Genomic DNA, 13533 nt, shown 5'->3' with positions numbered 1-13533 from the left:
CATCTCAAAAGGCGGGGAACTCAAGCACGTACAACCCGGAAGTTGAAAAGTAATCAAACATAACAGTTTCGGTAAATGTAGTCCAATACGAAGCGCAAACCCTCACAATATCAACCAAGATTCAACATTGTACTCTATATCATTACACATATTAACGTTCAATCTAAAATACAAGTGCTACTGTAACACAATCAACCCAAACATGATATATAAAACCATTTAAACGTTAACAATTGCCTCTAAAGCCACGAACAAGTGACTTGTCGTGACCCGGATGTAAAACTGAGCTTCCGCCACTTTCTCTGGGGCGGGAACAAGTTGCGTGTTTGTGCGTGTGTGCGCGCGTGTGGCTAAACGCACGTCAAGATGGCAAAGTTATCACGGCACGCAGAGTAGCACCTCAGCTAACATCTGCACCTGCATGTGCGACAGCGTCATAACTAGGATCAGTCCAGGTGTCTGAGGTCAGTGAAGAGACTGACAGCAAGTCAGTGTTTCAATGGTTTCGTTTTATTCTTCTTAAAAGCTTCTTTGGCAAAACTGCAGCTAAAGTCGCTTGTTTGCATGGCTAGACAGCGCAGAGATTTTCCCCTGAATATGTCTAAGTTAAAGGGAAGGTATTTAGATTTTCTTTTTTAAAAGTCCTTTGTAAAGGAAAGTATATATCAGTTTATGTATATTAAAGGTAGAATGGAATAATAGTAACACAGTTGTCCCTTTTGTTTTTGGGATTATGGAGTATCATGCATGAAGCCACATAGCATCCACAGGTATAAATTAAAGAGCTGTATGTAAATTAATCCCCACATGTAAAGGGAGTCATCCTTGCAAAACGGATGGACACAAAGAGAAGTTTGTATTGGGCTCTTCAAGCTGTCATTCAGCCACTTCAGTCCGAGTGATCCCATGCTTTCCACTGGGACAATGGCACAGTCCTAAAACTGCTGTACAGTCTGAAATAAAGTGTGAAACACTGTAGATTTCTATGCATATGATCTAAAAATAATGTTCTGTTATGCTGTCCATTCAGATAAACGTGGGTCAAAATGAGTCTGGCTTTTCACGATCTTCTGCTTTGCTGCAGAGGGCTGGACAATGACAAAGCTACAGAAAGAAAAGTAAAAATGCCTACACATAAACATTTAATTGTGTCTACCCATAAGTACAGCCTCATAGTTTGTCTTTTTTTTGGTAAATCACCTCTATTTTGTGTCATCAGAAAGAAGCTGAACGCTTCAGGCGGCTCCTTCAATCTCCCGAGATTGTGCAAGAGTTGGACCACAACTCAGGGTCCAAAGCAAAAGGCTCCAAACAACTCACATGGGATGCTGTTTTCAGGTATCCTACTGGTGTATTTTTTATAAATGTGGATGAAAACCCTGAACATTTTTCTTTATACACCAGTTATAAGGGATTTTTGTGCAAATTTATTTTAATTATCATGTTTTTTTTTTCTTTCTCTCAGTTTGCCTGTTTAGACACCACTATAGAAATGTCTATTTCAATCCTGTCTATCTAGTTTTATATAAACTGTTTTGCTTTTAGGAATTTTGATCAAATTACATTAATCTATCTACCAGAGTAAATAGCTGTTTTAAATGAAGACTTTACTTTCTGTTTTACATAATCTCATTGTTCTCATGTCAGGTTCTTGCAGGGTTACGTCCAGAAGGAGACAGCAAGCATGCAGTCAAGTAAATCCAATGTCACAGCAACTACGCTGGCCTCGCGGCAGAAGAAGATGGCTGAAATGTGCAGCTTGATCAAATATTTCATACGATATGCAAACAAACGTAAGGGGTAACCGATTTACATCCAGATGTTCATGCAGTTTTTCATTACATTAATGATATTTTATTGTTTTGGGAAAATTTCTTTAGATATGTGAACAATGTCTTTCATAACTTGACCTGACGTAGTCGTCTTAGTATAAAGCAGAAAAAAAACACAGTAGCCGCATCTTTCTTTTCCTGCAGGTGGACCTCGTTTGAAGTGCAGCGAGCTGCTGAAACATGTGATGGAGGTCCTGCAGAGCTCTTACTGCTGTTCTGCGTATGGAGAGGATTACAGCAGCCTCCTTTTAAAGGACATTCTCTCTGTTCGCAAATACTGGTGTGATATCACTCAGCAACAGTGGCAGAGTCAGTGGATCCATTGAAATATTTCTGATTAAATTATTATTCATGCTTCATGATTTTTTTTTAGCTTGATTAATGATTTAAAAAAGTAAATAGATAAAAGTACAGATGGATTTCTTCTGACTTTTAGGTCTTTTGGATTTATACTGTGGTTTGTTCAATTCCTCATCCAAGTCCATTAACCGTGTCCTGCTGAGCCGAGTCATTCACACAGTGGTGAAGGGCTGCTGCACGCAGACTGATGGATTCAATGGTGCTTTGTTCAGCTTCTTCTCCAAAGCACTGCTTAATGTCAGGTAAAGCAATTTAGCGATCATATGAACACCTCCACTGGATACATTTTGGTTTTACACATCAGTCATGTTACGTAATCGGCTGCGACAGCAGAACAGGTAAAGAAAACATCTATACAATTGTTTCCTTTTGCATAATCAGGCAGGAGAGACACCTGGTAGTTCTGGAGCACCTCGTCTCAGCGCTGAATATCTTCTTGACATCTGTGGCCATGAATTGTCGGATGCGAGTGTGCCGTCTGGGAGAGGAGCTTCTGCCTTCTATACTGTACGTGTGGGCAGATATGAGGCCGAGTGCTCCTCTCAAAGAGGGGATTGTGGAGTTCTTCAACCTGCAGATCCGTGTTCACCATCCTAAAGGAGCGAAGACTCAAGACACAGGTTGAGTAATCCCTTTAAAAAAAAAAAAAAAAAAAAGCTAATTTTTTCAAAAGTTTCTGAAACGTAACTGAAATAAAATACATATTTACAACATGAAATGATAAAAAATCTGTCTGAACTTGTAGTTTGTGTTAAAAAAAAACAAAAAAAAAAACAAGAAAACAATGGCAGCATTGTTTAATTTTTATTTTATTTTATTTTATTTTTTTGGTATTTTAGGTGCTCATGCTGAGGACTGGACCAGATGGAAGAGTCTGTTGTACAACTTGTATGATGCGTTGGTCAGAGAGATCAGTCAAATAGGCAGCAGAGGGAGATATGTCACAGGGAGCAGACACATAGCTGTTCAAGAAAATCTCATAGAGCTCACGGCCGACATCTGTCGCCAGGTAAGAAACCTTCTCTGCCTCTAAAATATCCACTACACTTCTGCAAAAATTCACATCTTTCTCTGTTCAGCTCAACACGGCAACCAGTAGAAAATGAACTACTCAGGATGTCTGTATGAATACATGAACAGCATTGTGTTTCCTCTAGCTGTTCAGTGATGAAAGTGACCCTCACATCCTGGAGGTTCCCCAGGCCTCCTCTAGAGCCACGCAGTTGGGAAGCCCCTCCCATGGCACAGCCAGCAAGCGACGGCGCGTTGAAATGGGCTGGGAGGTCCTTCGTGAGCATCTGCAGCCGCAGCAAAGTGACTTTGATGTCATACCATGGTATAAAAAAAAAAGAAAATGAACTGTATCTACTGGAGAAAAAAAAAAGTCAAATATCACATTTGGAAAACTTGTATTTCGTCTTTCAGGCTGCAGATTACTGCAGTGCTCACCTCGAAGTATCCGTCCATGATGCCCGGTCGGGAGCTGGTTCCACTGCTGTCCGTGTTGCACCAGCTTCTAGCAGAGCATCGGAGAGGAGAGAGGGGGCTCTATGTGCTGCGCTGCCTGAGGGAGGTGGCTCACTGCCAGGCACGCCACCCACAGAGAGCACAGGTCCACAGGACAGAGCTGAGCAGGCTCTGGGTTCGGATATGGGCTCTTGCTATGCGAGGGGTCAGCTCACCCCAGACAGAGAGCCTCAGTTTGGACCTGCTGTCCGCCATTGTCCACGGTGGGCTGATTGATATGGACAGAGAGTTCTGGAAGCTCTTCTCTGGATCTGCATGCAAACCATCCCAGTAAGTCAAAGCCATTTCCCATTAGTTAAGACTCAGCATGTCTTTTAATTTGTTTCTGAATCTATTTGCTTTCACCAATTTTCTTCTTGCTCTTTCGTTTCTTTTCAGGAGTGCTGCACTCTGCCTCGCCCAGGCGATGTTAAAGTGTTCAGTCCCAAAAAGTCACTCGTCAAACTCGGGGTGGAACTACATGGGAGTCACAGAGGGATGTGCATCACTTAATCTGAAGGAGACCCTGATAGCCTGGCTGCTGATGAGTGACCAGAGCGACGAGATGGAGGAGAGCAGCAGACCTCACCCCATCATCTGCAGGTTGGCACTCAGACCATACACGGCTTCTTCCTGGTTCAGTATCTTCTCATTTAGGGGTGTGAATAATAGTTGAGGACAATAAGTTTTAAATTTAAAAGATTCACATTTTATTTGTTATTTCTTGTTTGCAGAGACTTTCCTCACAATCTGATATCCAACATCTTGGTCTCACTGACTTTAAAGGACACAAGAGTTTCGCTGAAGTTTCTTCTGGGTAGAGCAGAAAGGTGAATAACTGCACCTTCTTTTCCATAGTGGCGGCATTGATAGTTAATATGAAGCTAGTTGAATTTGTTTCATTAGATTTTGACTCCACGTTTTTCTTATATCTTCTCTGCACTTACTTTTCTGCTGTATGGGTTTTAGAACAATAACTTTATCCCCAAATGCTGCTCTTTTTTAAAGTGCCTTTTTTCAAGAGCCAGTTGATGCCAAAGACAACTTGGAAGAAATTGAGAAACTGTACCAGCACTTTGTCTTCAACACGCTGTCATCAGAGATGGGAGTCGCTGGTGACGAATCCTTGCAGACAGGGTCAGTTGACGGCCAGTTCGCTGCTGTCCCTGGCCTCAGAAACAAGTTGGAGCAGTCCCTCCTCTCCATGGCTGACAATCTGCTCAACTGCTACTCTCCTGATGTGAGTAGAAGATGATGCTTTAGTGATTTGATGTAGCCTTGATAATAACTCTGGCTGATCATCCACAGTCTGTGTCCACCCCTCCGGAGTGTCTGGTGCGATGTTTCAGTCAGCTGACTGCTGTTCTGGCAGGATACGTCTCAATTGGGTTTCTGGCTGAGGAGGAGGCGTGCCGCTCGCCTCTCTTTACTAAAGCAAAGGTGCAGAGTTTTGCAGCTGCTGTTTATGTTTATCGTAGTCTTCATTCTGAATGTGTGTTACTTTGTTTTTTTACATGTTAGGTTTTTACACACCAAGTCTTAAGATTAGCTAAATGCAACCTCAAATGAACGTATTAAAACTAGTGATTATTTAATGACAATTAAATAAACTGTAGAAGGTTACGGAGGATGCTCTTTAGCCTTCTTACAAGCTAAACTGGTGCCAAATGAAGTGCAGATTTGGGGGGTGGATTTGAAGAACACTTTGAAATGAGACATTACTTGGAACGCCACTGTGAAAGATGTAGTCCACAAATCCACACTTCAAAGTGTGCAGACCCTAAATAAGGACACAACTTGTGTTGTTCAAAATGATTTTTTTTTTAGGTTGGTACGTGGTGTGTGAAAGCACATGGTGCCGCAATGGCAATTAAAAGTGTTACTGTTGTCTCTGCATTATGGTTTAGTTTGTAACTATATAAAAACAAAATAGATTAATATCTCTCGTTTTTTGTTTTTTTTTTAGTTAATCTTGAGTTAGATTTATGTAATTTAGTTTAGTTTTTTTTTTGGTTTTTAATTCTGATTAATATAAATTTAGAAGTAAAAAAAGTAATACTTCGATTTTTCACATAAACAAACTTATTCTGCCACATGAATATTGAAATGAAACATGAAATGTAACAGTTTTTGGGATGTTTTGCTTCCCAGACCCTGGCACAAGAACTCAGCGGGTTTGTTTCTGGAGTAAAAGTGAAAATAACAGAGGAGGGGATCACGCACACGCTGAGATCTGTTATGAAACTTTGCACACAGTTCACCAACAGAAAAAACAAGGTGAAAAAATATGGCATTATGATGGTTAAATATTTTATTATGTGTTTTTATAAATTTGTCTGCTTTTGACACATTTAACAGATTAAATTCCTTTTTTTGTTTGCAGGATGGTGTTTGTTGCATCGCCTCCGGTTTGTTTATAATGACTCTGCCCACCAGCCTCCTCAGTGAGCTGGCAGAAATATGTAAACATCTGGTGAGTGACAAACAAACTGATTGGATTTCACAGATTTGAGATGGTCATGGTTCAAGGACATGAAAATATAATTCATCATTTAAAGGTCCCATGTTGTAAATTTGATCACATGGGTGACAGAGGTCAAGCAACATTGTTTTCAACGTGTATTACCTCTTCAGGAAAGGTCCTCAAGGGCCATAGTTCTGCAAGTGCTTAGAGTTTCCATGCTGCAACACACCTGACTGATTCAGACTTAATTAACATTTTTGTGCCTTGACATCAACCTCCGAACAAGTCTGCTAATTATTACCCATTGTTATGAGTTGCATGTGTTGCAGCAGCCTAACACTTGCAGGACTGCGCCCTGGAGGACTGGAGTTGCAGCCCTGCTTAAAATGTTCATGAGCTCCTCTCAGGGAGAGGACGTAGCTAACTCCTGCAGAGGGATTTTAGAGGTCAGGGCCATCTGGTTGGGGGGGTCAATGGCAGTATCTACTGGAGGGGGGAGTGATTATTTCCTTTCATGAGGTCACAAAAGAAAAGATCTCAGTTCCACCTGTTTGAGCCCACATTCAGTAAAAAGTGGAGCAAGCAATTGAGGGACAGGACAATTTTCTTACTTTTGTGCCTCATCACAGGCAATGGGGACACAATATGTCTGTTAGAAAATATACTTGTCCAGAGTTTACCCCACCTCTCGCCCAAAGGCTGCCAAGATAGACTCCAGCCTCCCCGCAACCTTTCATCGGACCAAGCAGTTAGGATAATGAATAAACTTGTTGATGTGTTTGCCTAATATGGGACCTTTAAAAATCTGAAAGTCTGTTAGTGAATTAAGTTTTCTCTTTTTTGGCTTCAGTTTAGCAACATTTCAAAAAGAGCCAGTGTTGTGGATAATGATGAACGTGTGGATGATGACTGGGAAGTGACAAGAACTCAACAAGCAGGGGATGATATTGACCTGTTTGATGGAGAAGAGTCCCATAGCAGCACCAATGGGACCCACAGACAGAAAGCAGACAACACTAACATCTCCTGTGGTCCAGGTAGGAGGATGTTGCATCTTTACCAAGTACATCATTTACATTTATAGTATTTAACTATTATAGCTGTAACTATTACACTTGCCATTTCATTTCACTTGGCATTTTATTGTACTTATCCTATTTTTGGTTTGGACATTGTTTTTCTTATAGTTATTTATTTTTGCACATTGTTATTTAAATGTAAACACTTCTCTATCTTATTCATCATGCTTATTGCTCTGTTGATTTGTATGCTTTGAACATAGACTTGTATATTTTACTTATCTGAAATATAGATTTGTATGTTTGTTTTTTCCACTTTGGAAATTTGAGTTATAGTTTATGTCAAAATATGCTGCTGAAAACCTTAATTTTCTAGCTTTAGGATTAATAAATGATCTACCTCTACCATTGCCTACCTATTAGGGCTGGGCGATATGACGTCAAATCAATATCATGATTAACTGAACAGGTTACCTCAGTTACAATTATCAGCAATTATTTCAGTCCCGTTTTATAATTAGTTCCTATAGATAACTGGATCTTTTTGTTGCAGACATTTTAATAATGGAAGAGCAGATATTGTCAAATAAGTTCAATTAAAGACGCACTGTTTAAATATAGATAATTTAATTAATATGTTCCCATTTATTTAGGAGAAATTTAAATTTCCAGTCATATTAAAATAACTGACATAAGCAAGATTATATTTAATACTGGTTCTGATTGTTGTTTTTTTTACTTAATTTTCAATTAATTCCCCAGATCTAGATAGTCCGTTATCATGCTAGATAGATTGATAGCTAGATAGACATCAAACATAATAGACTGATAGATTGACATCAAACATATTGACTAGCTAGATAATCAGTATGTTCTCTTGGGTTATTTTTTTAATGTTTCATATTTTCCTGCAGAGCTGAACTAATTAGATTGTCAGGAATCCTTTGAAATAAATTATACAGGTATTGTTCAAATATGATATGGTTTTGCGCTGACTGCATATGAGTCCATGCATTTCACAATATCATTAAGCTAGTGACATCGTACAAATTTGCTTACAACAGGAATCCAGTGCATAAAAGAGTTGTTGTAAAGACATAAAAATCCAAGTCTGCTTACATGCCAAAGGCATATGTTATACAAATATTGATATAGTGTAATGCTTCTAAATAAATAACACTTTTGTCCTGTATAAGGTACAAAAAGCCTGCTCACGGAGGATTATCTAGCACAGCAGGACCTGGCCTTTCTTGCAGTCTTGGAGTTCCTATGTGAGTGTGGCTCAGTGCAGCCTATCCATGGCCTGCTTTTCAAGCCACAGGAGGTCAGACGCAGGCTGCTTCTGCTGCTGGAGCAGGTTGACTTCAGCAAAGCCTTGCATCTTAATATGGTATGTATCAGGGTTAAATTACAAGAGGGGACAAGGCTTTAGCTGCTGTACACTTATACAAAGCTCTCTTCCAGTATCTTGTCCTGTTGAAGAAGCTTCCTGCTGAGGATTCGCTCTCTCCTGAGGAGTTTGACTCACTGCTCCGTCCTCTGGCGTAAGGAAACAGTGCTGTTAGGCAAACTTTCACTCTAATGGGGTTGTCTTATGAACAATTAGATGTATTTGTTGCTTTCTCCGCAGGGATCTTTGTTCTTTGTACCGTCAGGACCAGGAAGTCTGTGCTGCTGTGCTGTTCAGTTTGTTACCGTCCATAAGGAGCCTGGGGAAGACTCTTCATATGCCTGAGGAGATGAGACATGTTCAGGGTTCCCTGCTTCAAGTGGTGTCTGGATTCTGGTTAGAAACACTGAAGAAACACAAGTCAAATCGTTACGTTGTGTTGTAATATGTACATTTTTAAAATCATATTTGTTTTGTTTCTTTTATTTTTATAGTATCCTGAGCCAGAAAGGGAAATGTGTGGCCACTGTAAGAGCTGCTTTGGTGCAGTGTCTGGTTGCTCTACTGGAGGTAAACCCTTACATGTTTGCTTGATTTGGGCAGTTCTTCCTTTTAATCTTTTTTTCAGATTATGCAGCAGGATAACTATTGTGTAATTTTACCCATCCAGGCTGATCCATACTGTAACTGGGCAGTTCTAAGTCTCGGAGAGGCTGACACAGAGGAGGACCGACCAGTTTCTTCTGTCCTTCCATCTCACCTTGCAGATTCCCACCACCAGGTCCGCATGCTAGTAGCTGTCTCAGTGGAGAGGTATGTTCCAACATGCTGAAACCTTCCTCCTCTGACAGTATTATTTGTCACATTAGGATTATAAGACAAGCTGTAAAAACAGATATAGTATTAAATGTGCTAATAAACCTTATATTTAACTTGAAAACACCAGACCATGGCATTGCCCCCACCATGCTTAGCCATGGTGGGAGCAGCGTCACCACAAAGAACAGTTGTCGGGGTTGAATCCAGCACACACTTTGTTGTCAAACCAAGATTGCTGAGCAGATGACATGTTTACCTCATCTGATAGTGAAACATCTTGAGTTACTCTATGATCCTCATTTTTATATCTGCACTGAACGTCTGCATTTTAGTCAGAACACTGAACAGCATTAAACAGCAAAATGTTATTATTGTTTTCACGAAAACAAAAAGACAGCTGGACTCATTTATGATCCCTTGTGAGAAGTTGGTGACCTACATATGCATATGCTTATTTCTGAGCTTCTATGTATAATATAATAATGATAATATTAAACCTTCCATATGAGTTTCACATCTTTGCTCAAATAAAATTAAGCGCATGTCCTTTGTGTTTGTGTTATGCAGCCACCCTTTCCTATATAAAAAGTTCAAATAGAATCTTGTCAAAGATCGCAAAGGAAGATTTTTGTTAATCATATGATACTTAATTTTTGCCCATTTATCCTCCGTGTCTAGGTTGTTTCTAGAGATGAGACCGGAGCATCCAGAGCAGAGGAAGATGCTGCCATTGAAACACCAGCAGGCTGCCTTTGAGAGCATTTATCTGAAGGCTCAAGAGGGAATGAGGCTTCTGGTAAGATAATTTCATGTTCAGCGGCGTGTGTGTGTGTGTGTTATATTCCTCTTTTGATCTTTCCTCATGCTTTCTGTCTGTTTGCATTTTATTTGTTATCATACGCAGAGAAGCAGCTCTGCGGAGGACCAACAGGATGAGGCGTTCAACCGCAAGGCCACCCTGCTGAAGAGTTTGTCCGTTGTGCTGTGTTGCAGCCCAGTATGTGAAAAGCAGTGTCTGTTTGCCCTCCTCCAGTCCTATAAAGAGAACAGCATAGAGGAACAGCTCCTTAAAAAGGTAACAGCTGTCTATGCTGCGTACTTGTGAGACGTCTATCGTCCTCTTTTTGGCATTAACACCAATATTAAGGTACCGTTTTCTGTATAAAATCATAAATTAGAGGAAGGGCAGATTAAAAGAAAACATTGTTGTCTTTCTGTTCATGACAGATGTTGTGCAGTGTGTCCAAGTTGCTGGGCTACAGGAGCATAAAAACATTCGTCTGCTCTCACCTTAACTATCTGGTCGCTGAGTGGCTTGCACAGAGACAGTCTGATGACCGCTACACCCTAGGATCTTTTCCTTACGGTCTACTGGATCACGACACAGTCAAAGATTTCTATAAGTAAGAGAATAAGTATGTCTTTAGCAATTTCTAGGTTTAAAATGTTTGGAGTTTTGTCCAAAACAACAAAGCAACAGGCAGCATTATCAAGTATATGAAGATGAAAATGAATGAACATCCATTTCTTACATCCTCATAGCTTGTCCTACCAAGTGCTGATCCCCCACCTGGTCTTCCTGGACGACTTTGAGCAGGTGAAATCCATCGGCAGGTACCTCGAGAAGGACTGGAGACTCTTACTGGCTGATTGCTTCCCCAAGATCATGGTCAACATCCTGCCGTACTTCGCGCTGCCTGGACAGGATTCACAGGTTGCGCAGCAGAGAGAGAAGGCCCACAGAGTATACGACCTGCTCAAAGACACCAGCTGTTTGGGCAAACAGGTAAAATCCTGATGTGTAACAAATAGTGGTCACAAGAGACAAAAAAAAAAGCACCCCTGACTCATAAAATAGGGTGAAAAGCATGTATGTTTTTAATTGTCTGTACATAGTTGTTGCCTTATAAACAACTGTGGCTATGATCAGATCATCTTTAATCCCATATCAGTGTTATAGTATAAGTTAATGATTTAATGATTCATAAAACTGTGTGGAACAAGCCAAAACCTATTGGTAAGGTTTCCATTAAAGCATGGTGTTGTGGCATTTTTCAGACAGCTGCATGTTTCCAGGCTGCATTTCTCCTGTCAGAATACCAATGTGGATAATCTAAGTTAAAAGCATTTTACCATCATTCCCTTTCCTTACATTTTCTTAATATCTCCACAGCAAATCGACAGCCTGATCCACAGTAACCTGGCAGACATTGTAGTGGAACTGCTGATGACTCTGTATGAAGGTGGTGGAGCAGAAAGAGACAGAGGAGACCTGATACGCTTTATAGGGTAATAATAATTATTCATTATATAATTAATTTGTTGCTGGGTCTGTCCATTTATCTGATTGTCACGTGAATGAAACACAGCGTCTAACTGATTCATTGTGTCTCTCAGAGAGTTGGATCCTGTACCAAATCCACCATACTTCAGCTCTAACGTCATCAAAGCTACTTTGGAGTATATCAGCAAGTGCCACAGTGCTAACCACAAGTCCCTGGTTGCCATTTTGTCCAAAACCCCGGTAAACTGTCCCAGTGTTGTTATGTTCCTTTGATGCAGATTTTTCTTTATGTTTTCTGTTCACTCCATACAGCTGAGTTAAAATGTTCTTGTTGTTTCTGCATGGTAGATTTCCATCCAGAGAATTCTGCTGGCTGTGTGCGAAAGAGCAGCAGAGACGACCAACAGCTACGAACGTCACCGCATCCTCCTCATGTATCATCTGTTTGTCAGCCTGCTGCTCAGGGAGGTGAAGGACGGTCTGGGAGGAGCCTGGGCCTTTGTCCTCAGAGACATCATCTACACCCTCATTCACCACATCAACAGCAGGTTGGTGCTGACACACTAGCGAGATTTATCACCAGAATCGTAAACAAAACAACTCCAGCCACTTTGTTTTTTTCTGTTTGCAGACCTCTTCAGTGTGATGAGGTTTCCAAACGAAGCCTCTCTCTCTGCTGCGACCTGCTTTACTCTGTGTGTCGGGCTGCCCTGCAGTTCTGTGATGATGCTTTGGACTGCCACCTTCAGGTCATTGTGGGGACTCTGACTGCTCAGGTGACTAGTCAGCCTTCTATCTCACAGCAGGTAAGTGGAAGGTAGTTTATGCAGGTTGTGTGTATGTGTGTTTTTTAAACTTTAATCTATAGAGAACTGATCTGATGTAGTACATGAGTTTCTCCATGTTCAAGTCTAACAGAGTTCATTCAAGCATGCATTGCATTGAAATGTTAATACCATGGCAACCACTGAAAACCAATGCAAGTGATGTTCCAAAGCTGCAGCTAAAACCCTAAATATTGATGGAGCTGTGCGTCTTTCTCATAGTCAAAAATATTGGCATATATTTAATCAAAATTTGATATGGTTTCTTTTCGGCTTGTGTTAGCTGCCTGTTTAGATTTTGAATTCTCCTCGTCCCACCAGGTGCTCACTCTGCTGCAGTTTCTCAGCATAGAAAATCAGCAGAAGTTGAAAGGAGCCATCAGCAGGTTGGAGCCTTTTCCTGACATCCCTGAGTTCAGAGAGCTGCGGTCAGTGCAGCAAAAACTCAAAAATAACAGCGGCAACTTCACACTGAGACAGGTAATGGCAACAGATGCACACTCAAATAAAAACGTGTTTCTTCTTCTTTATCTGATTTTACTCTTGATGTGTTTGCTTAAAAGTCTCACATGTGTTTGTCCTTACCTCAAACAGGAGATAACTCACTTCCTCTCAGTGGCATCCTGCGACTCCCTGCCTCTGACCAGACTTGAAGGACTAAAGGAACTGACCAGACAGCTGCATAGCAACAAGGGACAGATCAGAGAGTTGCTTAAAGAGTGCCATGGTATAATAGTAGAAAATTGTCTTTGCATTAAAAAATGCATTTCAATTAGCGACGTCATTCTAATATTTTCTATTCGTCCTCCCTCTGTAGTTGACCCTACTGACAGCGTGCTGGTGAAGCTTGTCCTCAGTCTGCTGCAGCTCTGCAAACTAGCTGCCAACCACCAAGGAGGAGCCGACATTCTCGGTATACAGTCAGAAAACATCTACAGCACCTTTAGTGTTACAGTGAAAGCTCGATTTTATTAAGCAAAACCTTTGACTGCAGAGGCAGCAGGCAGCTGTCTGGGAGAACTGGGTCCAGTTGAA

General features: G+C 40.9%; 1 protein-coding gene across 1 annotated transcript in view; it reads left to right on the top strand.

Moving 5' to 3' along the window:
* Window positions 1-355: 355 nt before the first annotated feature.
* The window catches only part of atm (ATM serine/threonine kinase), a 27135-nt gene continuing 13957 nt past the window's right edge, over window positions 356-13533 (top strand). The window contains exons 1-34 of the mRNA XM_079246792.1: window positions 356-464; window positions 1031-1118; window positions 1220-1338; window positions 1648-1793; window positions 1977-2141; window positions 2269-2434; window positions 2574-2812; window positions 3032-3201; window positions 3350-3528; window positions 3618-3989; window positions 4098-4301; window positions 4433-4528; window positions 4707-4938; window positions 5007-5138; window positions 5850-5975; window positions 6082-6171; window positions 7013-7199; window positions 8378-8571; window positions 8646-8725; window positions 8812-8967; window positions 9066-9141; window positions 9242-9384; window positions 10069-10186; window positions 10295-10465; window positions 10618-10793; window positions 10933-11176; window positions 11564-11679; window positions 11788-11914; window positions 12023-12222; window positions 12306-12480; window positions 12820-12978; window positions 13093-13225; window positions 13316-13411; window positions 13493-13533. The exon at window positions 13493-13533 is cut by the window's right edge and continues 131 nt beyond it. Of these exons, the coding sequence (XP_079102918.1) occupies window positions 1047-1118; window positions 1220-1338; window positions 1648-1793; window positions 1977-2141; window positions 2269-2434; window positions 2574-2812; window positions 3032-3201; window positions 3350-3528; window positions 3618-3989; window positions 4098-4301; window positions 4433-4528; window positions 4707-4938; window positions 5007-5138; window positions 5850-5975; window positions 6082-6171; window positions 7013-7199; window positions 8378-8571; window positions 8646-8725; window positions 8812-8967; window positions 9066-9141; window positions 9242-9384; window positions 10069-10186; window positions 10295-10465; window positions 10618-10793; window positions 10933-11176; window positions 11564-11679; window positions 11788-11914; window positions 12023-12222; window positions 12306-12480; window positions 12820-12978; window positions 13093-13225; window positions 13316-13411; window positions 13493-13533 (5100 nt within the window). The 5' untranslated portion in view covers window positions 356-464; window positions 1031-1046. The remainder of the gene's footprint in view (window positions 465-1030; window positions 1119-1219; window positions 1339-1647; window positions 1794-1976; window positions 2142-2268; window positions 2435-2573; window positions 2813-3031; window positions 3202-3349; window positions 3529-3617; window positions 3990-4097; window positions 4302-4432; window positions 4529-4706; window positions 4939-5006; window positions 5139-5849; window positions 5976-6081; window positions 6172-7012; window positions 7200-8377; window positions 8572-8645; window positions 8726-8811; window positions 8968-9065; window positions 9142-9241; window positions 9385-10068; window positions 10187-10294; window positions 10466-10617; window positions 10794-10932; window positions 11177-11563; window positions 11680-11787; window positions 11915-12022; window positions 12223-12305; window positions 12481-12819; window positions 12979-13092; window positions 13226-13315; window positions 13412-13492) is intronic.

The sequence above is a fragment of the Telmatherina bonti genome (assembly GCF_933228915.1).
Source record: "Telmatherina bonti genome assembly, chromosome: 9".
In the NCBI taxonomy this organism is placed as follows: Eukaryota; Metazoa; Chordata; class Actinopteri; order Atheriniformes; family Telmatherinidae; genus Telmatherina; species Telmatherina bonti.
Note: the sequence above shows the minus strand (reverse complement) of the source record. Positions and strands in the feature narration are given on the sequence as shown.